Genomic DNA, 27,329 nt, shown 5'->3' with positions numbered 1-27,329 from the left:
TCTTTGCGTATTCTCCCTTTTTCCATCCCAAGCCCTTGTCCCTAGTTTGCCCACGAGTTTCCCTTGGTACTGTGAAACTCACAGGATACATCTGCAAAAGGCTTGGTCTGATTCCCACAACGGAAATAACACATTTGCTGTTCACAGGATGCTCCTGGTCAGTAAGGGAGACAAGCAGAAGGAATCAGAGGGAATGGTCACATGGCCATGGGAGAGGAGAAGCAAAGCCCGGAAGGGAGAAGAGAAGAAGACAAAGACCCGCACTACATGACATGCTTTATTAAATGCCAAGGTGGGCGACAGAACTTGGAATTAAAGGCAAGCTGTTATCTGCACAGAACCGCCTTGTTTTCTGGACTGGGACGTCCTCTGCTCCACCTTCATCTGATCTGTAATCGTGTTCAGCTGTGAAAACAAGTAAATGCAAAATAAGGAAATGCACAAGGCAGGAACACGTTGTCACCTCCAATTAACAGTATGTCAAAAGTTAGTGAAGGAAATTCCAGAAGCTACACACAGAACGTTGTGAGGGAACCTGCAAAGGACTCTTGCTCAGCAGTGTTAGACTTAGTCCTCTGCAGCCCTCTTCATCCTCGAGTGTCCCTACTCCCTAAGCATTCAAACTGGGCGTTCTTTGGAACACTACTCCTAAAATGCAGCTTCCGCATTCACCTTGAAAACGTTGAAAAGGATCTGCCTTTGAAAAGGCAAACATCTTCTTGCTGCCACCTGGCCCTAATGCAGCCTTCGGTGTGGCATGTCTTTGTCTGGTGCCCGTTCTCTCATTACCATTTTTACGGTCATTTTGTCTATTCTCCCTGTCTTTCCCTACACTCTTTCCCTTATGACTTTTCAGAAGAAGAAGGGCACTCTGTATTTTGCACACCCCCCAATGACCAGAGGTCTTCAGCCCTCCCCCATACAGTTGTGCACTCTTCTGATGCTTAGCAGTTGTTTTAGCATAAAGACGGTGTGTTTTGGAACCACAAAGGGATTCTAACTTGAGGCTCAGAAGCACAAGCTTGCCCACAGATATTCTTTCAGAGGGGTTGAGAATAACATTAATGAATGCTGACCTTAGCCACGCAGGCTTCAGTGGTGCTTCCGGCCTTCCGGTTGAGCTTAGCGTTGGCTTCGTTGAGTCTCTGATGAGCTCTGAAAAATTCAGAGAGATTGAATCAGGAGATTCAGAGAGTCTGCTCTCTAGAAGGACCATATTATTCAAGCATTCATGTTTGCAGACAGGACAATAGGACAGGCAATTTTTCTTCCCTGACTTATATCGCGGAGAACATTACGACGAGGAACACATTATCGGAGTGGCCAGAAGGCCACCTCTTAAGACGATACCAACTTCAAAAATGCTTTTGTAATGCCATGACCAGTGATGCTACTGCGGGAACACTGAAGCATTATGAAGGCAGTTCTAAAAGAGAGGAAGGGTTGCAGAGGAGTCTTTTATCAGTATGCCTTTTTAGGCAAATTCACTGATATAATGCCGAGCAGACAGAAAAAAAGGGATGTTAGGAAGAAAATGTACAAGGAAAAAGCAGCATCTTGCTCTCACTCCAAAAAAAGTGCAGACGTACTTTTGGAGGTCCTTTTCTAGGCGTCTTCTGAGGTTTACTTCCTGCAGATAGTAGTGCTTGTAACTTGCCAGCCTTGCCTCAATGGACTCATATGGAGAAGTATGCTCTTGCAGTGTCTTTTCCCTAACATCCTCCTCTTCAGAGTCAGCATCTCTGCTTCTGTGCGTTAGCTTCTTTCTCAGAGAAGCACGAGGAGGGAATCTTGTCAGATCTTGCGTGTCCAGAGAGGCTGCCTGTGTCTGAAGCAGATAATGAAATTTCCATCACCACAAAGAAGAGAACCATCCCCCCATCAGCCACACATAGCCAGTTTCAAGGGCCCAGCCTCACTAAGGGGAGGGCGCTCTCCTCCTCACTACCACCAGCAGTCAAGGCAGAACACGGAAACTACCACAGGTCAACGATTCTATTTCTCAGGAGGAGAAAGTAGGCCTTTTCCAAAGGCTCCATACACAATTCACAGGGACTTCTGCGCCAGGGGAGAACAACGCCTCACAGAAAGAATGAGGGGCAAGACCCCAAATACAAATATGTCCTGAGACTTCTGGTATGAGCACTTGTTCCCTGTCAGGCTCTTTCTTATCTGTGTCTCATACTGTTGCTTTTGGTCGTGACCCACCTTGTAAGTCTTCAGAAGATCTTTGAGGTATGCCACCTCTTTTTGCAGCTGGACATTGGTCTTCTCCAGTTTTTCCTGAGACCCACGCAGAGCAGACAGCTCTTCTTGCAGGTTGCAAGTTTGTGCTTCTAGCTGCCTGCGTTTTTCAGACTCCATCTCCAGCTGCTGCGAAAGTTCTTTGAGCTGTGGAGAGCAAAGCATAAAGGGGTAGGGCCTCAAGATGGTGTTTGTCACCTTCTGACTTGGTATTGAAAGCAAAGTAAAGGCGGGCTCGTCTTTTAACAGAACAGCTTTTAGATCATTGCTGACAGGATTCCCCAAGTTTTCACCCTGCCTCGGTTCTGCGGGGAGACTGGTCTGAAAGGTGCTAGGGACGGACGCTCTTGCCCGAAATGCTCCTCTGCTCATGGGACATCAAACACAACTCTACCCAGACACCAGAAAGAACACCTATTGTGTGTGGGGGGGGGCACGAGCAACCAATGCTCTTCCTGTCGTTACTCTGAAAGCTTTGGAAACTGTGCCTCAGAAGGCCATTTGACATGGCTGCTGGAGGAAGGCATTTTCTCTCTAGGTCAAAGCTGATGTTTGCTTGCAAGGATACGCAGGATAGAGCAGATGTTCCATGAAGTCCCAAAGGTCAGCTGCGGTGCTGCCTTACTCTCCTCCCCCAGAAATGTACCCTTTTTATACATACTAAAAATACAATCGGGAGGTTCCTGCCTTTCATAAATAGATAGCAAACAAAACCAAAACCCTCACAAACAAGCAGACAAAAAAAAAGGAAACTTAATCTTCACTTTACACTGCCTCCACACAATGCTACTTCCTTGCAAATAAGAGACCTCTTCTAATGGCAGTGAAGCTACGAGAATGCTACGAGCCTTTGGACTAAGAATGGGCCACCACAAGGGCACTTGACTCCTTCCACAATACCTCCTAAAGCACACGTGTGCCTTAGCAGCACCTCTCAGTAACGAGGGGAAGGGTAGCTAAAGGGTTCCATGCAACTGAACAAGACACCCATGGCAGCTCAAAAGCACTTCTTGCTCCTCGACATCAGGGTGCCCATGGCTAGGGGAAGACGGGCTGAGACAGCGGCTGGTGAGCGGCAAGTTACAAAAGCGTCACTGGCTCAACTCCTAAGACAGGGCTCCAGAAGTGATCTTGGGCAAAGCCAACTTCAGACAGGTGGAGTTGCACCTGCCAGACCTGGAAAATGCTGTGGGCCTGTGCCATGGCCTGTGAAGCCACTGAGCCCACCAGCCTTGCTGTGACTCTCAGCTCGTCCTTCCTTCACAGAGCAGCCTGCCCTCAGTGTGCCCTCACAGATACTGCTCTGCACGTTCATTTTGACCCATAATGGCAACTGCATCTGCGTTCACCTGCTATGTATGACAACAGAAGGAGCACCGAGGAGAGAACAGGCAACTCGTAATACGAGAAGCAGTATAGAAAAGAAAAGAGAGGTACAAACATTAACAGACAAAAAAAAGAAATCAAAAAATCCTGCAGAATCCAGAGCTCACCTTTGCTGTTAATTTGTCAGCTTCACGGGCCCCTTCAGAGCAGCTGCTCATCGTGTCTCCTGCAGTATTAAACTGGGTCTCTCTTTCTCTGGCCTCATATTTGCTTAGGATCTTCAGAGCTGCATTCAGATGCCTCCTTAACCTGCGCAGCAAATTAGTCAAGAAAACAATGAGGTGAAGGAACTACCAGCCCGTTTCACATTCTCAGACATAAACAGCATAGAGGTCGCTTGCTTCTTCTTTAACATGCTTGACAGACCAGGAGTTACTGAGAAAAAAACAGCGTTCCAGTGCCACAGGTCACTTGGAGGGTCCACCTTGCGCCTCAACGCAGGAACAAATGGAGAAGGGACTTCCTTCCCTCCCAGGAGACTTGCAGGGCAACCTGCATTTGAAGTTCTTTTGGCAGCTCTGTAAAACCAAAAGCACGCGTACAGAAGAGCCTTGTAAGGCCTAGCGTGAGGCTTGAATTTGCTCACAGACAGTTGCCCTCACCTACTTTTACAATCAGCCTCCATGACGCTTGATTTCTACTCTATGGGATCTCTCTTTAGAGTGCTAACAAGCCATACCTGTCATGTTCTCTCTGCAGTTTGCTGTTGCTTTTCTTTTCCTGCTGGAGGTGTACTTCGACTGGGTGTTTCAACATGACCTGCTGCTTCTGTTCCGTTCTCTCACACTGACACTTTCAAAACAGAAAAGATGCATGGTAGAACCAGCGCAGGGACAGTATCTACATGTGGTATGTGCAGAATGCCTAGGCAGAACTGGGTAGCAGCACTGGGGAAGCAGGGGGAGCAGGGCTTCCCCTTCCCTTGAAAGTGCTCTGCCATAAAAGCAGGAGGATTCCCCATGGCTCCCCATGTCTTTCCACCCACTGCCTGCCCAGCAGGTATTCAAAGGCTAAAATAGTCTTTCACAGAAAGCATTCCCATACCTGCTGGTGTGGAGGCCCGTCTGCGGTCATCTGTGCTGACTGAAAGGGAGTTACCAAGGTCTTCTGGGGATTAAGAGCCTACAGAAGCACAAGAAGAAGTGAAAAGTCATGCTGCATGCAACTTTCCTGCCTCACATCTCTCTGCTGCTCTTCCCCTCCTGCCAGTCCCAGTAGAGCACTGGGCTCATGTTCGCCTCACCACCTCCCCAGGCAGACAAGAAGAATCATTTGCTTCGCAGAGGCCACAAATGAAAGCCCCTCCTTTACACCAAGAGGAACTGCTTTGTTAGCGACCGCGTGGCATTTCAGGTCGGGGCTGTGCAGCATTGTGCAAACTTGACAACTACCTCTCATGCAGGAGGACTATCTCAAGTGCAGCCTGAGGTCTACAGTATCACCACTGGTCTAAAGCAGAAAATACCTAGACCGGTGCATTCCAGTGAATCCTTCTTACTTTCCTACTTACAGGGAATCCATCTTACTTTGTCCCCACAGAACTACTTAGCCAGGCGCAGGAGCTCACAGGGAAGAGGGAAGTTTGTCACTGACTTACTGAGGCAGAGGCTTGCCGGCGTCTCTGAAGGGCTTCAATCAGTCTGCTTTGTTGCTGGATTGTGGCTTCCAATCTGTCACTTTCAGCTTCGAGTCTGAAAGAGAAATATGGGCCTTGTTGTGGAACTCCACAAGAGCATACAGTTGGAAAGAGCAGTGTGCAAGAACGTAAGCTAAAGCAAAGGCTTCTTTCCAAATCAAGTGTTAACTTTCTGCGATGCGACGAGGCAATCCCCGTGCGTTCACACAGTCCCAGAAAGCAGCGCCTCGCCCCTCTGTCGTACTACCCTGCTTACCCTTGCACGCGTTCTTCCAGGTCTCGGAGAGTTGCAGTTCCAGAGAATGCCTCCAGAAGGTCTTGCACTTTCTGGGAAGAAGCTGCTACTTCGCTCTTCTTATCCTGCAGTACAGTCTCCAGGTGTTTTACCCAGTCCTCAGCCTGAATACGCTTTTGTTTCAATTCCTTCACCTGCAAAACCACAGGAAGAATCAATCCATGGTAGTCAGCCTAGTCTCTATGGAGGGGACTTGGCTGCTCCCACTCTCAAACCCCCATGCATGTTACTTCACTGCAGTTTGTACTAACCCCTCTCCTATAGCTCTCAAGATTTTCTACAGCATTTCCTGAATGCTGCCACAAAACTCAGCCCATTTTGCGCCTCTGACACAGACACTGGCAATGCTGGCCCCAACATAGAGACATGAAAAAAAGTTTTCAGCTGTTGCCAGAGCACACCCAAGTGGTGGCACACCCTCTGTGCCTCAGAGCACAGCCAAGTTTTGAGAAAGCGCAAACTGCTCTGCTCAAACCTACCCACCAGAAGGTGGCTCCTAACGCACTGCTTGTCCCTCCAGCTTGTGAAAAGCTCCCCAAAGGGCCCGTTGTGTTGGTCACCAGCAGAGAGGGGGAAGAAGGGAAGAGAAAGGACAACCACCCTCGGATTTATCCCTATAGTGCAGCCTTTCCATACCTCAGCTTTAACCTTCTTCAATACCTCTCGCAAGCGTTCTGCGTCTTCCTCATCGTCCCCATGCTGGCTCTCAGTATCTTCAGGTGTGGCTTCTGACACAGACACACTTTCAGAAGCACCAGGAAGCTCCATCTGCAGCTGTCTGTCTCGATCCTACAGAAATGGGGTTCAGTGAGCATGACAAAGTCAGTGAGAACATGGGAATATGAGCTGCGCTTTTACTCATTAGCTTCTGCAACGAGGTCAGTCTTCTGCCTGAAACAAAGCATTGGAAGCGCACCACCGCCGGGCATCTGCACAGCTGGGGGCCTCTCTCCATCTTTCTTAGCCTCAACTATCAGCAGCTCTTTGTGAGGGTTTCTGTTGCTTAAAACACAGGAAGGCTTAACGTTTTTTCTCTTCTTGGAACATAGCCGGAGAGACTGGGCAGGGGCTTTCTGCCTACGCAAGAAGGCGGGCAGTGGAGAATGGAATCTGCAGAACTATTGTTGCCTCCAGGGGCATTTCAGCACTTGTAAAGCAGAGGCCAGACTTCTTTCTGCCAGAGCTTAAGCATGGCCTGGAATCTCCCTGCAGCTTCTGAGAATATGCTCGCAACCAAGGAATGCACACTGCAAGCAGAGCTGCAAGCCCTCAGTGCTATTCTCTGGTATGTATGTCTTCGTTGTTGGCCTTAAAAATTGCCACGTAAAGGTTACCGGAGCGCTGGTGAGGTATGGTGAAAAGCAATGGCCACTACCGCCAGCCCCTTTGAGAAGCTCAGATTTTAAGCAGCAGGAAGAACCTTTGCTGCTTCATTATATAGAATATGCTTCCCCTCGGCTGGAACTCTGCAGATACCTCAAAGGAGGCTGTAGTGAGGCGGGGGTTGGCCTGTTCTCCCACGTGCCTGGTGACAGGACGAGGGGGAATGGGCTTAAGTTGCGCCAGGGGAGTTTTAGGTTAGATGTTAGGAAGAACTTCTTTACTGAAAGGGTTGTTAGGCACTGGAACAGGCTGCCCAGGGAGGTGGTGGAGTCACCATCCCTGGAAGTCTTCAAAAGACGCTTAGATGTAGAGCTTAGGGATATGGTTTAGTGGGGACTGTTAGTGTTAGGTTAGAGGTTGGACTCGATGATCTTGAGGTCTCTTCCAACCTAGAAATTCTGTGATTCTGTGATTCTAACTGAAAGGCCAGCTGCAGCGAGACCCAGGTCTCCTAGCACCTTGACCAACCTTTGTCCCAGTGCAAACTGAAGAGCTGGGCTGGAGCACAAGTAGTTCAAGGGCCCCCAGTCACAAACATGTGGCAGAGGCAGCAAGAGAGGGAAGCGAGCCCAGAGGTAAACCTGCCCCAAAGTAAGCGAGCCAAGTGGCAGCCAGTGGGTCCTTCACAGAAAGTACCTTGTGATCCGTGGGCAATTCAGCCTCTTCCTCCTGCTCTGCTCCTACACCTGGCAGGGCGCCTACAAGGGATGGACGAAGCAAGACAGTGTGAGCATTCCTGGTACTCTGCGTTTCCCGGCCAGTCAAGCCCTGACCCCAAATACGGGAAAGGGTCTGACATCAGGCCACATTACTTGTCCTCATCGGCTCTTCCACACTACAGGCTCCTACCTTCTCCATCCAAAGCACATGTGGCCGCTGTAATGCACTCAGTCCTTGGAGAGCACCATCTGCTGGGGACTGCTGTGTCTTGTGCAGCATCAGCAGAAGCTTCTCCCGTCTTTTCACTGCGTTCATGTTCTTGCAGTTTCCTGGCAATGCTACGCGTAGAAAGAGAGAACATACAGGCAGTCAGATCCAAAACATCCTTGCCCAGGATCCTGGCTCTTGCTGAGGACAGCAACTGACTTGGAACCAGTTCAGAACTGTCTGTGTGCGGTGTCAGTCTCCCCATGATGGTGGATCTGCTACGCCACCAGGGATCTCTTTGAGGGTTTATCTGAAGGGACACTGGTAAGATCCCCACTGAAAGACAAGGCGCCTCTTCCCTGCTCAGTGGAGTGGAACTGGGCTTAGCAACACAAGCAGGATTTCTAGGAGAGCCTTGTGGGTGGAAGTTCTCCTCTACTTCCAAATCCTCTCTTGACTTGGGAAGGAGACTTACGAGAAGGCATCACTGAGCCCAGCTTCAAGAATGGTCTGAAGATATCATTAAGCCTTTGTGCATCTACCACAAAGGGTGACAAATCAGCACGGACACGGACAACTCAGCCACTCTAACAGCGACGTACAAAACGCTCACCCAACATGTCCCAACTGGAGAGCATAATCCACAGCCGTGAAGCCACTGAAATCTTTGCAGGTAGTGTTGACACCATAGGAAAGAAGTAGCTCTATTATCTCCATTTCCCCAACAGAAGCGGCAAGCATAAGAGCAGTCCTAAAACATCCAAAAGATGATATATGAAACATATATCATATATGCATTTGCAGGCTCTGTGTTGTTATTATTCTAATCCCTGTCTACTCCCCAAACAATTCCCTCCCTGATTCCTACAAGCTGAGGGAAAGCAAGCCACAACACACAGGGGAGTGTTGCAGGACTGAGGCTGGAAGGCACCTCGGGACACCTCCTGGCCAACCGCGTCCCCAGAGCAGACTCAGCCACGAGTCCAGACCACGTTGCTCAAGGCTTCTTCCACGCTGCTCTTCAAAGCCTCCAAGGATGGAGGCTGCTCAAACCCCTGGCACCACCTGCTCCCCTGATTAACCTTCCTCATGCCGAGAGGGTTTCTCCTAAGCAGCTCTGGGAAGGACTCTTGTTTCACTTCATGCCCACTGTCTCTTGGACAACACTGACTCTCTTTCTCCAGATCCTTCCAGTGACAACACTAAGAAGACCCACATGCACTTTGGAGCAACGCCTCACCTTCTAAAATCATTTTTAGCACACGCAGTCGCTCCTTTTTGAAGAAGAAAGTTTACCATCTCTTTCTGATGGCTGGAGATGGCAAGAAGAAGCGGGGTATTTCCCTCCTGAAAGGATAAAGAATCCCAGTCAGAACAACCCAGATGAATTACGTGCCTTTCCCAAAGAGCAGCGCTACCCATACTCAAAACTTACCCAGTTCTTTGCTTCAAGCTGTGCACCATGGTCAATTAACATCTCTGCTATAGATGTGTTAGGAGCTGCGGCAGCCAGGTGAAGGGCAGAGTTGCCTCTGCTAACATTCAAGTTTGGGTCGGCATGGTGCTCTAGCAGAATCGCCACGCATTCTTCATGCTGGCTCTCCACTGCCTGCAAACAACACAAAGGAAGGATTTGTGCCATGTTTCACTCTGTCACAGCTACAGCAGCTTCCCAGTGCTGGAAGACAAGAGTGTCTTCCAAGACAAGCTCGCGTACGCTTATTACATGCTGATTACAACTTTCAGGCTTCTCTACAGGTTGGCGTGAAGAATGCAGCAAGACGCTTGTCACTTGAAGCGCAATCGATAAAGCCCCACTTAGAGCAGAGTAACGTGTTCCACATACCTTCATCAGTGGCGATCTGCCAGTGTTGTCGCAAAGGTTCAGCAGGCACTTCTCTTGCACCAGGAATCGAACAACATCTGCATGGCCGTTCGCACAGGCAAGGTGCAGAGGTGTCCTAAAACCAAAATAAATTAGCTTTCCACAGGCAGGCAGTGCCTGAAATCACTCCTGGCTGTGGAACACGCGCAGGGCCACAAGTCTTCACTTGCCAATGCCAAGCGGAACGTAAGCTTTGGAGGCTGTGGAACTCCATGAAGACTGTGAAGTCTGTGTAAGCCTCCGAGTTTTTCCACAATCGCTCAAGCGGCAGAAGGGCGGTGAATGCCCTGATGCTGATCACCACCAGACAGGAGAGAACTGCTAATGCCCGAGCGGCTGCTAAACAACCCCACAGGGAGAGGACAGGGCGGTGGCGGTCGGCGGCACACCCTTCGAGCAGCGCTCGAGCCGCCCCAGCAATTCCAAGCAAAACTGGATTTTTCCCCTCTGCCAGCTGAGAGGGAAAAGCCCTCGCAGTGATCAGCTCTGACCCAGGGTTCCAGGGGAGGCGGTGCCCTTGCTGCCGTGCTCCTGACTCTGCCCTGCGCTTCAGCCGTCTCTCCGCGCAGGGCTGAAGGCTTTGCCAAGGGCTGGTAGGAGCACGTTCCCCTGACTATGTCCAGTGCCAGTGACTGCCTGGCCGGACGAGGCCCAGTCTCAGCCCTCCATCGCCTCAGCTCTTGCTGACACCTGCTGCAGAAGGAGGGTTGGTGCCAGAGCCGCGTACGCAGTGGCACCAGGCTGAAGCTCGCACGCCACAGGAGAGCGATCCCAGCCCGAGCCTTTAAGATGCCCCCCAGCCCCTCACCGCTTTGCCTGGTCCAGACAGTTTTTGCCTAGTCTCTTCAGCCACCAGTGCTTCCTCAGCCGGGCCAGGTCGCCACGGGCAGCCGCGCGGTGCAGCCCATGCAGGCCCTCCTCTGGCAGCTGGTGGGCATCGCTGTCTCTGGACAGCAAAGTGCTGCTGGGCATCGGACGCTCCTGGTGCCCCAGGAGCCTCTTCATGCTGCAGCAAGGATGTGGGCACAAGCCCACCTGGGGCCACCGGAGCCCTGCGGGCCCTGCTTGGGTCCGACACGGACAGGCGCAGGGGCAGGGGAGCCAAGCCCCGAGCAGCGGCTGTGGCCTGGCACTCCCAGGCAGGGCACGGACGCACCAAGGCTCCCAGCCAGGGCAGTGCTGTTGCTCCCACAGCAGAGGCAACAGCACTGAGCACTGCTGCTGGCAGCGGTGCATATACACTGTGTCTCAGTGTTGTGTCACATTATGTCACAATGGGCGTCACCAGGGGCGTCACTAGGTGTTGCCTTAAGTTGGAGGGCCACACTCCCCCACAGTCCAGCAGTGACTGCGGCAGTTTCTGGCTCCTGCCTTCAGAGCTCTTTGTGCCTCAGTTGACGTTCTTCCGCAGCGTGGATGTGGATCTCGGGCCATGCGACAGGGCTGGGCTCCTCAGGAGGCACTGAGAACATGCCTGGCTGGCAGGGGCACTGCATTACTTCCCTGGGGCCATGGTTGAGCTGGCACCTGCCCCAGTTGTACTGGGTCTGGCTGGGATGGAGCTAACGGTCCCTGCAGCAGCCCATATAGTGTTGTTCTCTGCACTTGTACAGAATCATAGAATCATAGACTCATTAAGGCTGGAAGTTGCCTTCAGGATCATCTGGTCCAGCCATCACCCTACTACCAATGTCACTCACTAACCCACATCCCTAAGCGCCAGGTCCAACCTTTCCTTGAATGCCCCCAAGGACAGCGATGCCACCACCTCCGTGGGCAACCCGCTCCAATGCCCGACTGCTCTTTCTGACAAGAAATACCTCCTAATTTATAACGTTATCCTCCCCTGGTGCAGTTTGAGGCCACTCCCTCCAATCCTGCCACTAGTTACCTGAGAGAAGAGGTGGACCCCAGCTCGCCACACCTTCCTTTCGGGTAGCTGTAGACGGTAATGAGGTCTCCCCTGAGCCTCCTCTTCTCCAGACTAAACAAGCCGAATTGCCTCAGCTGCTCCCCACAGGACTTGTGTTCCGGGCCCCTCACCAGCTTCGTAGCCCTTTTCTGGACACGTTCCAGGGCCTCGATGTCCTTCTTGCACTGAGGAGCCCAAAGCTGAACACAGTACTCAAGGTGCAGCCTCACCAGAGGAACAGGGGAACAATCACCTCCCTGTTCCTGCTGGCTACACTGTTCCTGATACTAGCCAGGATGCCATTGGTCTTCTTGGCCACCTGGGCACACTGCCGGCTCATGTTCAGGCCAGCATCGACCAACACGCCCAGATCTTTTTCCTCTGCACAGCTCCTGAGCCACTCTCCCCCAAGCCTGTGGCGCTGCAGGAGGTTGTTGTGGCCAAAGTGCAGGACCTGGCACTTAGCCATGTTGAACCTCATCCCATTGGCCTCTGCCCATCGAAGCATCCTGTCCAGGTCGCTCTGCAGGGCCTTCTGAATTTTAGGAGTAGTTTTAGCTGTATTTTAGGAGTAGTTTCCCAAAGAATGCCCAGTTTGAATGTTTAGGGAGTAGGGACACTTGAGGATGAAGCGGGCTGCAGAGGACTAAGTCTAACAACACTGGTGTGCAATAGTCCTTTGCAGGTTCCCTTCAGATGTCCTGCGTGGAGCCTGTGGAATTACTTTCACTAACTTTTGAAATGCTTGTAGTTGGAGGTGAAAATGTCTGTTCCTTCCTTAAGCACTTCCCTCCTATTGTGCGTTTCCCTGTTTTCACAGCTGAACATGATTACAGATAGATGAAGGTGGAGCAGAAGACGTCCCAGTCCAGAAAACAAGGCATAGTTCTACCAAGATGGAAGAAGACTGCCAACACTTGCCTTCTGACCCCTAACTCAGGCAGCTTCCAGGCAGTGAGCAAGCGCAGTCATTGGCCCCACCATGCTGGCAAGAACGCAGCGGTTTTGTGCAGGTAACAGCCTGCCTTTAATTCCAAGTTCTGTCGCCCACCTTGGCATTTAATAAAGCATGTCATGTAGTGCGGGTCTTTGTCTTCTTCTCTTCTCCCTTCCGGGCTTTGCTTCTCCCCTCCCCTACTCATTTGACCGTTCCCTCTAATTCCTGCCGCTGGCAGGGGCACAGCATCATTACTTCCCCATCCATGGCTGTGGTTGATCTGGCAGCTGTCCTAGCTCACCCCCGCACTCTCCCAGGCACAGGGCAGCACCGTGCCCACATGCAGGGACAGTTCCCCCCTTCTTCACTTGTGCTGCCACAGTGGTGCTGCTGGGTTGGTGACAGCGGCTGAAGGTGTTCGCGTGCTCCAGACCGTCTGGGTGCAGATGGGCCTCCCCAGATTTGCCAGAGGAATGGCAGAAGATCTCTTCCTATAGGAGTATTGGGTTTACACAGCAAGGTTTTATCTGCAGGGCGCTGCAGGGGTAGCCTCTGTGAGAAGAGTCCAGAAGGTGCCCCATCTTAGATAAGGGCCAGATTCCGTTGGCTCCAAAGGGACCCCACCACTAGCCAGAGATGAGCCAAAAATTGTTCTTTGTGCATCTGTGAGAGCATATTTAAGAAAGGGAAAACAAACAAACCAAACAGGGACACAACTGCAGCTGGGAGAGTGAGGAGTGAGAAGCAGCCCTGCAGACCACAGGGTCAGTGCAGCAGGAGGGCAGGAGAGCCCCCGCAGGAGCAGGCCCCGGGCCGGAGCTGCAGCTCGTGGAGAGGAGCCCCCGCAGGAGCAGGAGTCTGGGGGGAGCTGTCACCCGTGGGGGACCCGTGCTGGAGCAGTTTGCTCCTGGGGGATGGAGCCCGTGGTATGGAGCCGTGTGGGAGCAGTGCTTGAAGAGCTGCTGCCTGTGGGCAGCCACCACAGGCTCTGTCCAGGGCATCTCGCAGGAGGGACCCCATGTGGAGCAGGGGCAGAGGGTGACCGTGAAGGAGCGGTGGAGACAAAAGCATCAGGGACTGACCGCAGCTCCCATTCCCCCATGCTGTTTGGGGTAAGAAGGTGGAAGAGGGTGGATGGGAGGAAGGTGGTTTTGGTTTCTTCCCTTTGTTTCTAACTTCTGTAGCTTGTTAGTAATGGCCAATGGGCTTTATTAATTTCCATACTCTGAGTTTGTTTTGCCCTTCACAATAATTGTTGAGTGATCTCCCCGTTCTTGTCTCAACCCCTGAGCCCTTTCCATCATATTTTCTCCCCCTTTTCCCTTTGAGGAGGGGGAGTGAGCGAGCGGTTGTGGTGGAGCTCAGCTGCCCACCTGAGTAAAACCACTGCAGAGGTGTGTCCCACAGTCTCTGCGTAGGCAAACAAGGAGTCTTGCAATGTGAATCCTTCACAGTGGATGAGAAGTTCCCCCTGCCCCCTTCTTTTGCTCCCTCCATAGAGGTTCACAGTCCGAGGCAATTGCGTGCTGTAGCGGAGCAGGGGATCACGGTGGCCAGGCGCTTTTCCTCATCGAGGTCACTGGAGGCAGGCGAGGGAGCCACAAGGACCTGGCAAGTCGACTCCATGCTTCAAGACTTCCTCCAGCCAGAAGGAAAGAAGGGTAATGGTTGTAGGCGACTCCCTTCTGAAGGGAACAGAGGGCCCCGTATGTCAGGTAGACCCTACCCATGGGGAAGTCTGCAGCCTACCTGGGGCTCGGGTCGAGGCCATTCCCAGGAAACTTCCTGACCTTGTTAGCCCCTCCGATTATTCCCCATTAGGGAGAATTCAGGCTGGCAGTGATGAAATTGCTGAGACAAGCCTGGAGGCTACCAAAAGGGACTTCAGGGGACTGAGGCAATTGCTGGATGGAGTGGGCACGCAGGTGGTGTTTTCCTCTATCCCTTCAGCCCTCCCTGAATTTGCCAGATGAGTGTCAGAAGGTCTCTTTATATGGGAGAGCCCGAGTCTCCTTCCCAGGAGAACACCTTGCTCAGAGGATGCTGGTTTGAAGCCTACAAATCATTTGCCCTGCATTCAGAAATCTGGCCACAGCACTAAAGCTCTCTGCCAGCCTCATGGACAGTGTGGTTGAGGCCCCCGCTTGTCGTGGGCTACCCCTTTTGCAAGGGAACCATTTCTAGCCACAGCAGGCAAATGACACCTCTGTCTTTGCGTATTCTCCCTTTTTCCATCCCAAGCCCTTGTCCCTAGTTTGCCCACGAGTTTCCCTTGGTACTGTGAAACTCACAGGATACATCTGCAAAAGGCTTGGTCTGATTCCCACAACGGAAATAACACATTTGCTGTTCACAGGATGCTCCTGGTCAGTAAGGGAGACAAGCAGAAGGAATCAGAGGGAATGGTCACATGGCCATGGGAGAGGAGAAGCAAAGCCCGGAAGGGAGAAGAGAAGAAGACAAAGACCCGCACTACATGACATGCTTTATTAAATGCCAAGGTGGGCGACAGAACTTGGAATTAAAGGCAAGCTGTTATCTGCACAGAACCGCCTTGTTTTCTGGACTGGGACGTCCTCTGCTCCACCTTCATCTGATCTGTAATCGTGTTCAGCTGTGAAAACAAGTAAATGCAAAATAAGGAAATGCACAAGGCAGGAACACGTTGTCACCTCCAATTAACAGTATGTCAAAAGTTAGTGAAGGAAATTCCAGAAGCTACACACAGAACGTTGTGAGGGAACCTGCAAAGGACTCTTGCTCAGCAGTGTTAGACTTAGTCCTCTGCAGCCCTCTTCATCCTCGAGTGTCCCTACTCCCTAAGCATTCAAACTGGGCGTTCTTTGGAACACTACTCCTAAAATGCAGCTTCCGCATTCACCTTGAAAACGTTGAAAAGGATCTGCCTTTGAAAAGGCAAACATCTTCTTGCTGCCACCTGGCCCTAATGCAGCCTTCGGTGTGGCATGTCTTTGTCTGGTGCCCGTTCTCTCATTACCATTTTTACGGTCATTTTGTCTATTCTCCCTGTCTTTCCCTACACTCTTTCCCTTATGACTTTTCAGAAGAAGAAGGGCACTCTGTATTTTGCACACCCCCCAATGACCAGAGGTCTTCAGCCCTCCCCCATACAGTTGTGCACTCTTCTGATGCTTAGCAGTTGTTTTAGCATAAAGACGGTGTGTTTTGGAACCACAAAGGGATTCTAACTTGAGGCTCAGAAGCACAAGCTTGCCCACAGATATTCTTTCAGAGGGGTTGAGAATAACATTAATGAATGCTGACCTTAGCCACGCAGGCTTCAGTGGTGCTTCCGGCCTTCCGGTTGAGCTTAGCGTTGGCTTCGTTGAGTCTCTGATGAGCTCTGAAAAATTCAGAGAGATTGAATCAGGAGATTCAGAGAGTCTGCTCTCTAGAAGGACCATATTATTCAAGCATTCATGTTTGCAGACAGGACAATAGGACAGGCAATTTTTCTTCCCTGACTTATATCGCGGAGAACATTACGACGAGGAACACATTATCGGAGTGGCCAGAAGGCCACCTCTTAAGACGATACCAACTTCAAAAATGCTTTTGTAATGCCATGACCAGTGATGCTACTGCGGGAACACTGAAGCATTATGAAGGCAGTTCTAAAAGAGAGGAAGGGTTGCAGAGGAGTCTTTTATCAGTATGCCTTTTTAGGCAAATTCACTGATATAATGCCGAGCAGACAGAAAAAAAGGGATGTTAGGAAGAAAATGTACAAGGAAAAAGCAGCATCTTGCTCTCACTCCAAAAAAAGTGCAGACGTACTTTTGGAGGTCCTTTTCTAGGCGTCTTCTGAGGTTTACTTCCTGCAGATAGTAGTGCTTGTAACTTGCCAGCCTTGCCTCAATGGACTCATATGGAGAAGTATGCTCTTGCAGTGTCTTTTCCCTAACATCCTCCTCTTCAGAGTCAGCATCTCTGCTTCTGTGCGTTAGCTTCTTTCTCAGAGAAGCACGAGGAGGGAATCTTGTCAGATCTTGCGTGTCCAGAGAGGCTGCCTGTGTCTGAAGCAGATAATGAAATTTCCATCACCACAAAGAAGAGAACCATCCCCCCATCAGCCACACATAGCCAGTTTCAAGGGCCCAGCCTCACTAAGGGGAGGGCGCTCTCCTCCTCACTACCACCAGCAGTCAAGGCAGAACACGGAAACTACCACAGGTCAACGATTCTATTTCTCAGGAGGAGAAAGTAGGCCTTTTCCAAAGGCTCCATACACAATTCACAGGGACTTCTGCGCCAGGGGAGAACAACGCCTCACAGAAAGAATGAGGGGCAAGACCCCAAATACAAATATGTCCTGAGACTTCTGGTATGAGCACTTGTTCCCTGTCAGGCTCTTTCTTATCTGTGTCTCATACTGTTGCTTTTGGTCGTGACCCACCTTGTAAGTCTTCAGAAGATCTTTGAGGTATGCCACCTCTTTTTGCAGCTGGACATTGGTCTTCTCCAGTTTTTCCTGAGACCCACGCAGAGCAGACAGCTCTTCTTGCAGGTTGCAAGTTTGTGCTTCTAGCTGCCTGCGTTTTTCAGACTCCATCTCCAGCTGCTGCGAAAGTTCTTTGAGCTGTGGAGAGCAAAGCATAAAGGGGTAGGGCCTCAAGATGGTGTTTGTCACCTTCTGACTTGGTATTGAAAGCAAAGTAAAGGCGGGCTCGTCTTTTAACAGAACAGCTTTTAGATCATTGCTGACAGGATTCCCCAAGTTTTCACCCTGCCTCGGTTCTGCGGGGAGACTGGTCTGAAAGGTGCTAGGGACGGACGCTCTTGCCCGAAATGCTCCTCTGCTCATGGGACATCAAACACAACTCTACCCAGACACCAGAAAGAACACCTATTGTGTGGGGGGGGGGGCACGAGCAACCAATGCTCTTCCTGTCGTTACTCTGAAAGCTTTGGAAACTGTGCCTCAGAAGGCCATTTGACATGGCTGCTGGAGGAAGGCATTTTCTCTCTAGGTCAAAGCTGATGTTTGCTTGCAAGGATACGCAGGATAGAGCAGATGTTCCATGAAGTCCCAAAGGTCAGCTGCGGTGCTGCCTTACTCTCCTCCCCCAGAAATGTACCCTTTTTATACATACTAAAAATACAATCGGGAGGTTCCTGCCTTTCATAAATAGATAGCAAACAAAACCAAAACCCTCACAAACAAGCAGACAAAAAAAAAGGAAACTTAATCTTCACTTTACACTGCCTCCACACAATGCTACTTCCTTGCAAATAAGAGACCTCTTCTAATGGCAGTGAAGCTACGAGAATGCTACGAGCCTTTGGACTAAGAATGGGCCACCACAAGGGCACTTGACTCCTTCCACAATACCTCCTAAAGCACACGTGTGCCTTAGCAGCACCTCTCAGTAACGAGGGGAAGGGTAGCTAAAGGGTTCCATGCAACTGAACAAGACACCCATGGCAGCTCAAAAGCACTTCTTGCTCCTCGACATCAGGGTGCCCATGGCTAGGGGAAGACGGGCTGAGACAGCGGCTGGTGAGCGGCAAGTTACAAAAGCGTCACTGGCTCAACTCCTAAGACAGGGCTCCAGAAGTGATCTTGGGCAAAGCCAACTTCAGACAGGTGGAGTTGCACCTGCCAGACCTGGAAAATGCTGTGGGCCTGTGCCATGGCCTGTGAAGCCACTGAGCCCACCAGCCTTGCTGTGACTCTCAGCTCGTCCTTCCTTCACAGAGCAGCCTGCCCTCAGTGTGCCCTCACAGATACTGCTCTGCACGTTCATTTTGACCCATAATGGCAACTGCATCTGCGTTCACCTGCTATGTATGACAACAGAAGGAGCACCGAGGAGAGAACAGGCAACTCGTAATACGAGAAGCAGTATAGAAAAGAAAAGAGAGGTACAAACATTAACAGACAAAAAAAAGAAATCAAAAAATCCTGCAGAATCCAGAGCTCACCTTTGCTGTTAATTTGTCAGCTTCACGGGCCCCTTCAGAGCAGCTGCTCATCGTGTCTCCTGCAGTATTAAACTGGGTCTCTCTTTCTCTGGCCTCATATTTGCTTAGGATCTTCAGAGCTGCATTCAGATGCCTCCTTAACCTGCGCAGCAAATTAGTCAAGAAAACAATGAGGTGAAGGAACTACCAGCCCGTTTCACATTCTCAGACATAAACAGCATAGAGGTCGCTTGCTTCTTCTTTAACATGCTTGACAGACCAGGAGTTACTGAGAAAAAAACAGCGTTCCAGTGCCACAGGTCACTTGGAGGGTCCACCTTGCGCCTCAACGCAGGAACAAATGGAGAAGGGACTTCCTTCCCTCCCAGGAGACTTGCAGGGCAACCTGCATTTGAAGTTCTTTTGGCAGCTCTGTAAAACCAAAAGCACGCGTACAGAAGAGCCTTGTAAGGCCTAGCGTGAGGCTTGAATTTGCTCACAGACAGTTGCCCTCACCTACTTTTACAATCAGCCTCCATGACGCTTGATTTCTACTCTATGGGATCTCTCTTTAGAGTGCTAACAAGCCATACCTGTCATGTTCTCTCTGCAGTTTGCTGTTGCTTTTCTTTTCCTGCTGGAGGTGTACTTCGACTGGGTGTTTCAACATGACCTGCTGCTTCTGTTCCGTTCTCTCACACTGACACTTTCAAAACAGAAAAGATGCATGGTAGAACCAGCGCAGGGACAGTATCTACATGTGGTATGTGCAGAATGCCTAGGCAGAACTGGGTAGCAGCACTGGGGAAGCAGGGGGAGCAGGGCTTCCCCTTCCCTTGAAAGTGCTCTGCCATAAAAGCAGGAGGATTCCCCATGGCTCCCCATGTCTTTCCACCCACTGCCTGCCCAGCAGGTATTCAAAGGCTAAAATAGTCTTTCACAGAAAGCATTCCCATACCTGCTGGTGTGGAGGCCCGTCTGCGGTCATCTGTGCTGACTGAAAGGGAGTTACCAAGGTCTTCTGGGGATTAAGAGCCTACAGAAGCACAAGAAGAAGTGAAAAGTCATGCTGCATGCAACTTTCCTGCCTCACATCTCTCTGCTGCTCTTCCCCTCCTGCCAGTCCCAGTAGAGCACTGGGCTCATGTTCGCCTCACCACCTCCCCAGGCAGACAAGAAGAATCATTTGCTTCGCAGAGGCCACAAATGAAAGCCCCTCCTTTACACCAAGAGGAACTGCTTTGTTAGCGACCGCGTGGCATTTCAGGTCGGGGCTGTGCAGCATTGTGCAAACTTGACAACTACCTCTCATGCAGGAGGACTATCTCAAGTGCAGCCTGAGGTCTACAGTATCACCACTGGTCTAAAGCAGAAAATACCTAGACCGGTGCATTCCAGTGAATCCTTCTTACTTTCCTACTTACAGGGAATCCATCTTACTTTGTCCCCACAGAACTACTTAGCCAGGCGCAGGAGCTCACAGGGAAGAGGGAAGTTTGTCACTGACTTACTGAGGCAGAGGCTTGCCGGCGTCTCTGAAGGGCTTCAATCAGTCTGCTTTGTTGCTGGATTGTGGCTTCCAATCTGTCACTTTCAGCTTCGAGTCTGAAAGAGAAATATGGGCCTTGTTGTGGAACTCCACAAGAGCATACAGTTGGAAAGAGCAGTGTGCAAGAACGTAAGCTAAAGCAAAGGCTTCTTTCCAAATCAAGTGTTAACTTTCTGCGATGCGACGAGGCAATCCCCGTGCGTTCACACAGTCCCAGAAAGCAGCGCCTCGCCCCTCTGTCGTACTACCCTGCTTACCCTTGCACGCGTTCTTCCAGGTCTCGGAGAGTTGCAGTTCCAGAGAATGCCTCCAGAAGGTCTTGCACTTTCTGGGAAGAAGCTGCTACTTCGCTCTTCTTATCCTGCAGTACAGTCTCCAGGTGTTTTACCCAGTCCTCAGCCTGAATACGCTTTTGTTTCAATTCCTTCACCTGCAAAACCACAGGAAGAATCAATCCATGGTAGTCAGCCTAGTCTCTATGGAGGGGACTTGGCTGCTCCCACTCTCAAACCCCCATGCATGTTACTTCACTGCAGTTTGTACTAACCCCTCTCCTATAGCTCTCAAGATTTTCTACAGCATTTCCTGAATGCTGCCACAAAACTCAGCCCATTTTGCGCCTCTGACACAGACACTGGCAATGCTGGCCCCAGCATAGAGACATGAAAAAAAGTTTTCAGCTGTTGCCAGAGCACACCCAAGTGGTGGCACACCCTCTGTGCCTCAGAGCACAGCCAAGTTTTGAGAAAGCGCAAACTGCTCTGCTCAAACCTACCCACCAGAAGGTGGCTCCTAACGCACTGCTTGTCCCTCCAGCTTGTGAAAAGCTCCCCAAAGGGCCCGTTGTGTTGGTCACCAGCAGAGAGGGGGAAGAAGGGAAGAGAAAGGACAACCACCCTCGGATTTATCCCTATAGTGCAGCCTTTCCATACCTCAGCTTTAACCTTCAATTCCTCTCGCAAGCGTTCTGCGTCTTCCTCATCGTCCCCATGCTGGCTCTCAGTATCTTCAGGTGTGGCTTCTGACACAGACACACTTTCAGAAGCACCAGGAAGCTCCATCTGCAGCTGTCTGTCCCGATCCTACAGAAATGGGGTTCAGTGAGCATGACAAAGTCAGTGAGAACATGGGAATATGAGCTGCGCTTTTACTCATTAGCTTCTGCAACGAGGTCAGTCTTCTGCCTGAAACAAAGCATTGGAAGCGCACCACCGCCGGGCATCTGCACAGCTGGGGGCCTCTCTCCATCTTTCTTAGCCTCAACTATCAGCAGCTCTTTGTGAGGGTTTCTGTTGCTTAAAACACAGGAAGGCTTAACGTTTTTTCTCTTCTTGGAACATAGCCGGAGAGACTGGGCAGGGGCTTTCTGCCTACGCAAGAAGGCGGGCAGTGGAGAATGGAATCTGCAGAACTATTGTTGCCTCCAGGGGCATTTCAGCACTTGTAAAGCAGAGGCCAGACTTCTTTCTGCCAGAGCTTAAGCATGGCCTGGAATCTCCCTGCAGCTTCTGAGAATATGCTCGCAACCAAGGAATGCACACTGCAAGCAGAGCTGCAAGCCCTCAGTGCTATTCTCTGGTATGTATGTCTTCGTTGTTGGCCTTAAAAATTGCCACGTAAAGGTTACCGGAGCGCTGGTGAGGTATGGTGAAAAGCAATGGCCACTACCGCCAGCCCCTTTGAGAAGCTCAGATTTTAAGCAGCAGGAAGAACCTTTGCTGCTTCATTATATAGAATATGCTTCCCCTCGGCTGGAACTCTGCAGATACCTCAAAGGAGGCTGTAGTGAGGCGGGGGTTGGCCTGTTCTCCCACGTGCCTGGTGACAGGACGAGGGGGAATGGGCTTAAGTTGCGCCAGGGGAGTTTTAGGTTAGATGTTAGGAAGAACTTCTTTACTGAAAGGGTTGTTAGGCACTGGAACAGGCTGCCCAGGGAGGTGGTGGAGTCACCATCCCTGGAAGTCTTCAAAAGACGCTTAGATGTAGAGCTTAGGGATATGGTTTAGTGGGGACTGTTAGTGTTAGGTTAGAGGTTGGACTCGATGATCTTGAGGTCTCTTCCAACCTAGAAATTCTGTGATTCTGTGATTGTAACTGAAAGGCCAGCTGCAGCGAGACCCAGGTCTCCTAGCACCTTGACCAACCTTTGTCCCAGTGCAAACTGAAGAGCTGGGCTGGAGCACAAGTAGTTCAAGGGCCCCCAGTCACAAACATGTGGCAGAGGCAGCAAGAGAGGGAAGCGAGCCCAGAGGTAAACCTGCCCCAAAGTAAGCGAGCCAAGTGGCAGCCAGTGGGTCCTTCACAGAAAGTACCTTGTGATCCGTGGGCAATTCAGCCTCTTCCTCCTGCTCTGCTCCTACACCTGGCAGGGCGCCTACAAGGGATGGACGAAGCAAGACAGTGTGAGCATTCCTGGTACTCTGCGTTTCCCGGCCAGTCAAGCCCTGACCCCAAATACGGGAAAGGGTCTGACATCAGGCCACATTACTTGTCCTCATCGGCTCTTCCACACTACAGGCTCCTACCTTCTCCATCCAAAGCACATGTGGCCGCTGTAATGCACTCAGTCCTTGGAGAGCACCATCTGCTGGGGACTGCTGTGTCTTGTGCAGCATCAGCAGAAGCTTCTCCCGTCTTTTCACTGCGTTCATGTTCTTGCAGTTTCCTGGCAATGCTACGCGTAGAAAGAGAGAACATACAGGCAGTCAGATCCAAAACATCCTTGCCCAGGATCCTGGCTCTTGCTGAGGACAGCAACTGACTTGGAACCAGTTCAGAACTGTCTGTGTGCGGTGTCAGTCTCCCCATGATGGTGGATCTGCTACGCCACCAGGGATCTCTTTGAGGGTTTATCTGAAGGGACACTGGTAAGATCCCCACTGAAAGACAAGGCGCCTCTTCCCTGCTCAGTGGAGTGGAACTGGGCTTAGCAACACAAGCAGGATTTCTAGGAGAGCCTTGTGGGTGGAAGTTCTCCTCTACTTCCAAATCCTCTCTTGACTTGGGAAGGAGACTTACGAGAAGGCATCACTGAGCCCAGCTTCAAGAATGGTCTGAAGATATCATTAAGCCTTTGTGCATCTACCACAAAGGGTGACAAATCAGCACGGACACGGACAACTCAGCCACTCTAACAGCGACGTACAAAACGCTCACCCAACATGTCCCAACTGGAGAGCATAATCCACAGCCGTGAAGCCACTGAAATCTTTGCAGGTAGTGTTGACACCATAGGAAAGAAGTAGCTCTATTATCTCCATTTCCCCAACAGAAGCGGCAAGCATAAGAGCAGTCCTAAAACATCCAAAAGATGATATATGAAACATATATCATATATGCATTTGCAGGCTCTGTGTTGTTATTATTCTAATCCCTGTCTACTCCCCAAACAATTCCCTCCCTGATTCCTACAAGCTGAGGGAAAGCAAGCCACAACACACAGGGGAGTGTTGCAGGACTGAGGCTGGAAGGCACCTCGGGACACCTCCTGGCCAACCGCGTCCCCAGAGCAGACTCAGCCACGAGTCCAGACCACGTTGCTCAAGGCTTCTTCCACGCTGCTCTTCAAAGCCTCCAAGGATGGAGGCTGCTCAAACCCCTGGCACCACCTGCTCCCCTGATTAACCTTCCTCATGCCGAGAGGGTTTCTCCTAAGCAGCTCTGGGAAGGACTCTTGTTTCACTTCATGCCCACTGTCTCTTGGACAACACTGACTCTCTTTCTCCAGATCCTTCCAGTGACAACACTAAGAAGACCCACATGCACTTTGGAGCAACGCCTCACCTTCTAAAATCATTTTTAGCACACGCAGTCGCTCCTTTTTGAAGAAGAAAGTTTACCATCTCTTTCTGATGGCTGGAGATGGCAAGAAGAAGCGGGGTATTTCCCTCCTGAAAGGATAAAGAATCCCAGTCAGAACAACCCAGATGAATTACGTGCCTTTCCCAAAGAGCAGCGCTACCCATACTCAAAACTTACCCAGTTCTTTGCTTCAAGCTGTGCACCATGCTCAATTAACATCTCTGCTATAGATGTGTTAGGAGCTGCGGCAGCCAGGTGAAGGGCAGAGTTGCCTCTGCTAACATTCAAGTTTGGGTCGGCATGGTGCTCTAGCAGAATCGCCACGCATTCTTCATGCTGGCTCTCCACTGCCTGCAAACAACACAAAGGAAGGATTTGTGCCATGTTTCACTCTGTCACAGCTACAGCAGCTTCCCAGTGCTGGAAGACAAGAGTGTCTTCCAAGACAAGCTCGCGTACGCTTATTACATGCTGATTACAACTTTCAGGCTTCTCTACAGGTTGGCGTGAAGAATGCAGCAAGACGCTTGTCACTTGAAGCGCAATCGATAAAGCCCCACTTAGAGCAGAGTAACGTGTTCCACATACCTTCATCAGTGGCGATCTGCCAGTGTTGTCGCAAAGGTTCAGCAGGCACTTCTCTTGCACCAGGAATCGAACAACATCTGCATGGCCGTTCGCACAGGCAAGGTGCAGAGGTGTCCTAAAACCAAAATAAATTAGCTTTCCACAGGCAGGCAGTGCCTGAAATCACTCCTGGCTGTGGAACACGCGCAGGGCCACAAGTCTTCACTTGCCAATGCCAAGTGGAACGTAAGCTTTGGAGGCTGTGGAACTCCATGAAGACTGTGAAGTCTGTGTAAGCCTCCGAGTTTTTCCACAATCGCTCAAGCGGCAGAAGGGCGGTGAATGCCCTGATGCTGATCACCACCAGACAGGAGAGAACTGCTAATGCCCGAGCGGCTGCTAAACAACCCCACAGGGAGAGGACAGGGCGGTGGCGGTCGGCGGCACACCCTTCGAGCAGCGCTCGAGCCGCCCCAGCAATTCCAAGCAAAGCTGGATTTTTCCCCTCTGCCAGCTGAGAGGGAAAAGCCCTCGCAGTGATCAGCTCTGACCCAGGGTTCCAGGGGAGGCGGTGCCCTTGCTGCCGTGCTCCTGACTCTGCCCTGCGCTTCAGCCGTCTCTCCGCGCAGGGCTGAAGGCTTTGCCAAGGGCTGGTAGGAGCACGTTCCCCTGACTATGTCCAGTGCCAGTGACTGCCTGGCCGGACGAGGCCCAGTCTCAGCCCTCCATCGCCTCAGCTCTTGCTGACACCTGCTGCAGAAGGAGGGTTGGTGCCAGAGCCGCGTACGCAGTGGCACCAGGCTGAAGCTCGCACGCCACAGGAGAGCGATCCCAGCCCGAGCCTTTAAGATGCCCCCCAGCCCCTCACCGCTTTGCCTGGTCCAGACAGTTTTTGCCTAGTCTCTTCAGCCACCAGTGCTTCCTCAGCCGGGCCAGGTCGCCACGGGCAGCCGCGCGGTGCAGCCCATGCAGGCCCTCCTCTGGCAGCTGGTGGGCATCGCTGTCTCTGGACAGCAAAGTGCTGCTGGGCATCGGACGCTCCTGGTGCCCCAGGAGCCTCTTCATGCTGCAGCAAGGATGTGGGCACAAGCCCACCTGGGGCCACCGGAGCCCTGCGGGCCCTGCTTGGGTCCGACACGGACAGGCGCAGGGGCAGGGGAGCCAAGCCCCGAGCAGCGGCTGTGGCCTGGCACTCCCAGGCAGGGCACGGACGCACCAAGGCTCCCAGCCAGGGCAGTGCTGTTGCTCCCACAGCAGAGGCAACAGCACTGAGCACTGCTGCTGGCAGCGGTGCATATACACTGTGTCTCAGTGTTGTGTCACATTATGTCACAATGGGCGTCACCAGGGGCGTCACTAGGTGTTGCCTTAAGTTGGAGGGCCACACTCCCCCACAGTCCAGCAGTGACTGCGGCAGTTTCTGGCTCCTGCCTTCAGAGCTCTTTGTGCCTCAGTTGACGTTCTTCCGCAGCGTGGATGTGGATCTCGGGCCATGCGACAGGGCTGGGCTCCTCAGGAGGCACTGAGAACATGCCTGGCTGGCAGGGGCACTGCATTACTTCCCTGGGGCCATGGTTGAGCTGGCACCTGCCCCAGTTGTACTGGGTCTGGCTGGGATGGAGCTAACGGTCCCTGCAGCAGCCCATATAGTGTTGTTCTCTGCACTTGTACAGAATCATAGAATCATAGACTCATTAAGGCTGGAAGTTGCCTTCAGGATCATCTGGTCCAGCCATCACCCTACTACCAATGTCACTCACTAACCCACATCCCTAAGCGCCAGGTCCAACCTTTCCTTGAATGCCCCCAAGGACAGCGATGCCACCACCTCCGTGGGCAACCCGCTCCAATGCCCGACTGCTCTTTCTGACAAGAAATACCTCCTAATTTATAACGTTATCCTCCCCTGGTGCAGTTTGAGGCCACTCCCTCCAATCCTGCCACTAGTTACCTGAGAGAAGAGGTGGACCCCAGCTCACCACACCTTCCTTTCGGGTAGCTGTAGACGGTAATGAGGTCTCCCCTGAGCCTCCTCTTCTCCAGACTAAACAAGCCGAATTGCCTCAGCTGCTCCCCACAGGACTTGTGTTCCGGGCCCCTCACCAGCTTCGTAGCCCTTTTCTGGACACGTTCCAGGGCCTCGATGTCCTTCTTGCACTGAGGAGCCCAAAGCTGAACACAGTACTCAAGGTGCAGCCTCACCAGAGGAACAGGGGAACAATCACCTCCCTGTTCCTGCTGGCTACACTGTTCCTGATACTAGCCAGGATGCCATTGGTCTTCTTGGCCACCTGGGCACACTGCCGGCTCATGTTCAGGCCAGCATCGACCAACACGCCCAGATCTTTTTCCTCTGCACAGCTCCTGAGCCACTCTCCCCCAAGCCTGTGGCGCTGCAGGAGGTTGTTGTGGCCAAAGTGCAGGACCTGGCACTTAGCCATGTTGAACCTCATCCCATTGGCCTCTGCCCATCGAAGCATCCTGTCCAGGTCGCTCTGCAGGGCCTTCTGAATTTTAGGAGTAGTTTTAGCTGTATTTTAGGAGTAGTTTCCCAAAGAATGCCCAGTTTGAATGTTTAGGGAGTAGGGACACTTGAGGATGAAGCGGGCTGCAGAGGACTAAGTCTAACAACACTGGTGTGCAATAGTCCTTTGCAGGTTCCCTTCAGATGTCCTGCGTGGAGCCTGTGGAATTACTTTCACTAACTTTTGAAATGCTTGTAGTTGGAGGTGAAAATGTCTGTTCCTTCCTTAAGCACTTCCCTCCTATTGTGCGTTTCCCTGTTTTCACAGCTGAACATGATTACAGATAGATGAAGGTGGAGCAGAAGACGTCCCAGTCCAGAAAACAAGGCATAGTTCTACCAAGATGGAAGAAGACTGCCAACACTTGCCTTCTGACCCCTAACTCAGGCAGCTTCCAGGCAGTGAGCAAGCGCAGTC

General features: G+C 51.5%; 2 protein-coding genes across 2 annotated transcripts; both read right to left on the bottom strand.

The window, feature by feature from the left end:
* Positions 1-264: 264 nt before the first annotated feature.
* Positions 265-10,668, bottom strand: LOC137847879 (putative ankyrin repeat domain-containing protein 20A2). The gene is made up of 16 exons (XM_068666941.1): positions 10,505-10,668; positions 9,658-9,772; positions 9,247-9,420; positions 8,287-8,308; positions 7,757-7,942; positions 7,581-7,642; positions 6,198-6,350; positions 5,523-5,734; positions 5,228-5,321; positions 4,675-4,752; positions 4,310-4,422; positions 3,738-3,879; positions 2,209-2,391; positions 1,590-1,828; positions 1,077-1,155; positions 265-405 (listed from the first exon to the last, which is right to left on the bottom strand). The coding sequence occupies exons 1-16, from the start codon at positions 10,666-10,668 to the stop codon at positions 313-315; spliced, it is 2,109 nt and encodes a 702-aa protein (XP_068523042.1). The 3' UTR covers positions 265-312.
* A 4,350-nt stretch (positions 10,669-15,018) lies between these two features.
* On the bottom strand, positions 15,019-25,419 carry LOC137847140 (putative ankyrin repeat domain-containing protein 20A2). The gene is made up of 16 exons (XM_068665723.1): positions 25,256-25,419; positions 24,409-24,523; positions 23,998-24,171; positions 23,038-23,059; positions 22,508-22,693; positions 22,332-22,393; positions 20,952-21,101; positions 20,277-20,488; positions 19,982-20,075; positions 19,429-19,506; positions 19,064-19,176; positions 18,492-18,633; positions 16,963-17,145; positions 16,344-16,582; positions 15,831-15,909; positions 15,019-15,159 (listed from the first exon to the last, which is right to left on the bottom strand). The coding sequence occupies exons 1-16, from the start codon at positions 25,417-25,419 to the stop codon at positions 15,067-15,069; spliced, it is 2,106 nt and encodes a 701-aa protein (XP_068521824.1). The 3' UTR covers positions 15,019-15,066.
* Between the last annotated feature and the right edge of the window lie 1,910 nt (positions 25,420-27,329).

Source organism: Anas acuta, chromosome 1 (genome assembly GCF_963932015.1).
Source record: "Anas acuta chromosome 1, bAnaAcu1.1, whole genome shotgun sequence".
In the NCBI taxonomy this organism is placed as follows: Eukaryota; Metazoa; Chordata; class Aves; order Anseriformes; family Anatidae; genus Anas; species Anas acuta.
The sequence above is the reverse complement of the archived record's forward strand: the minus strand, read 5'-3'. Positions and strand labels throughout refer to the sequence as shown.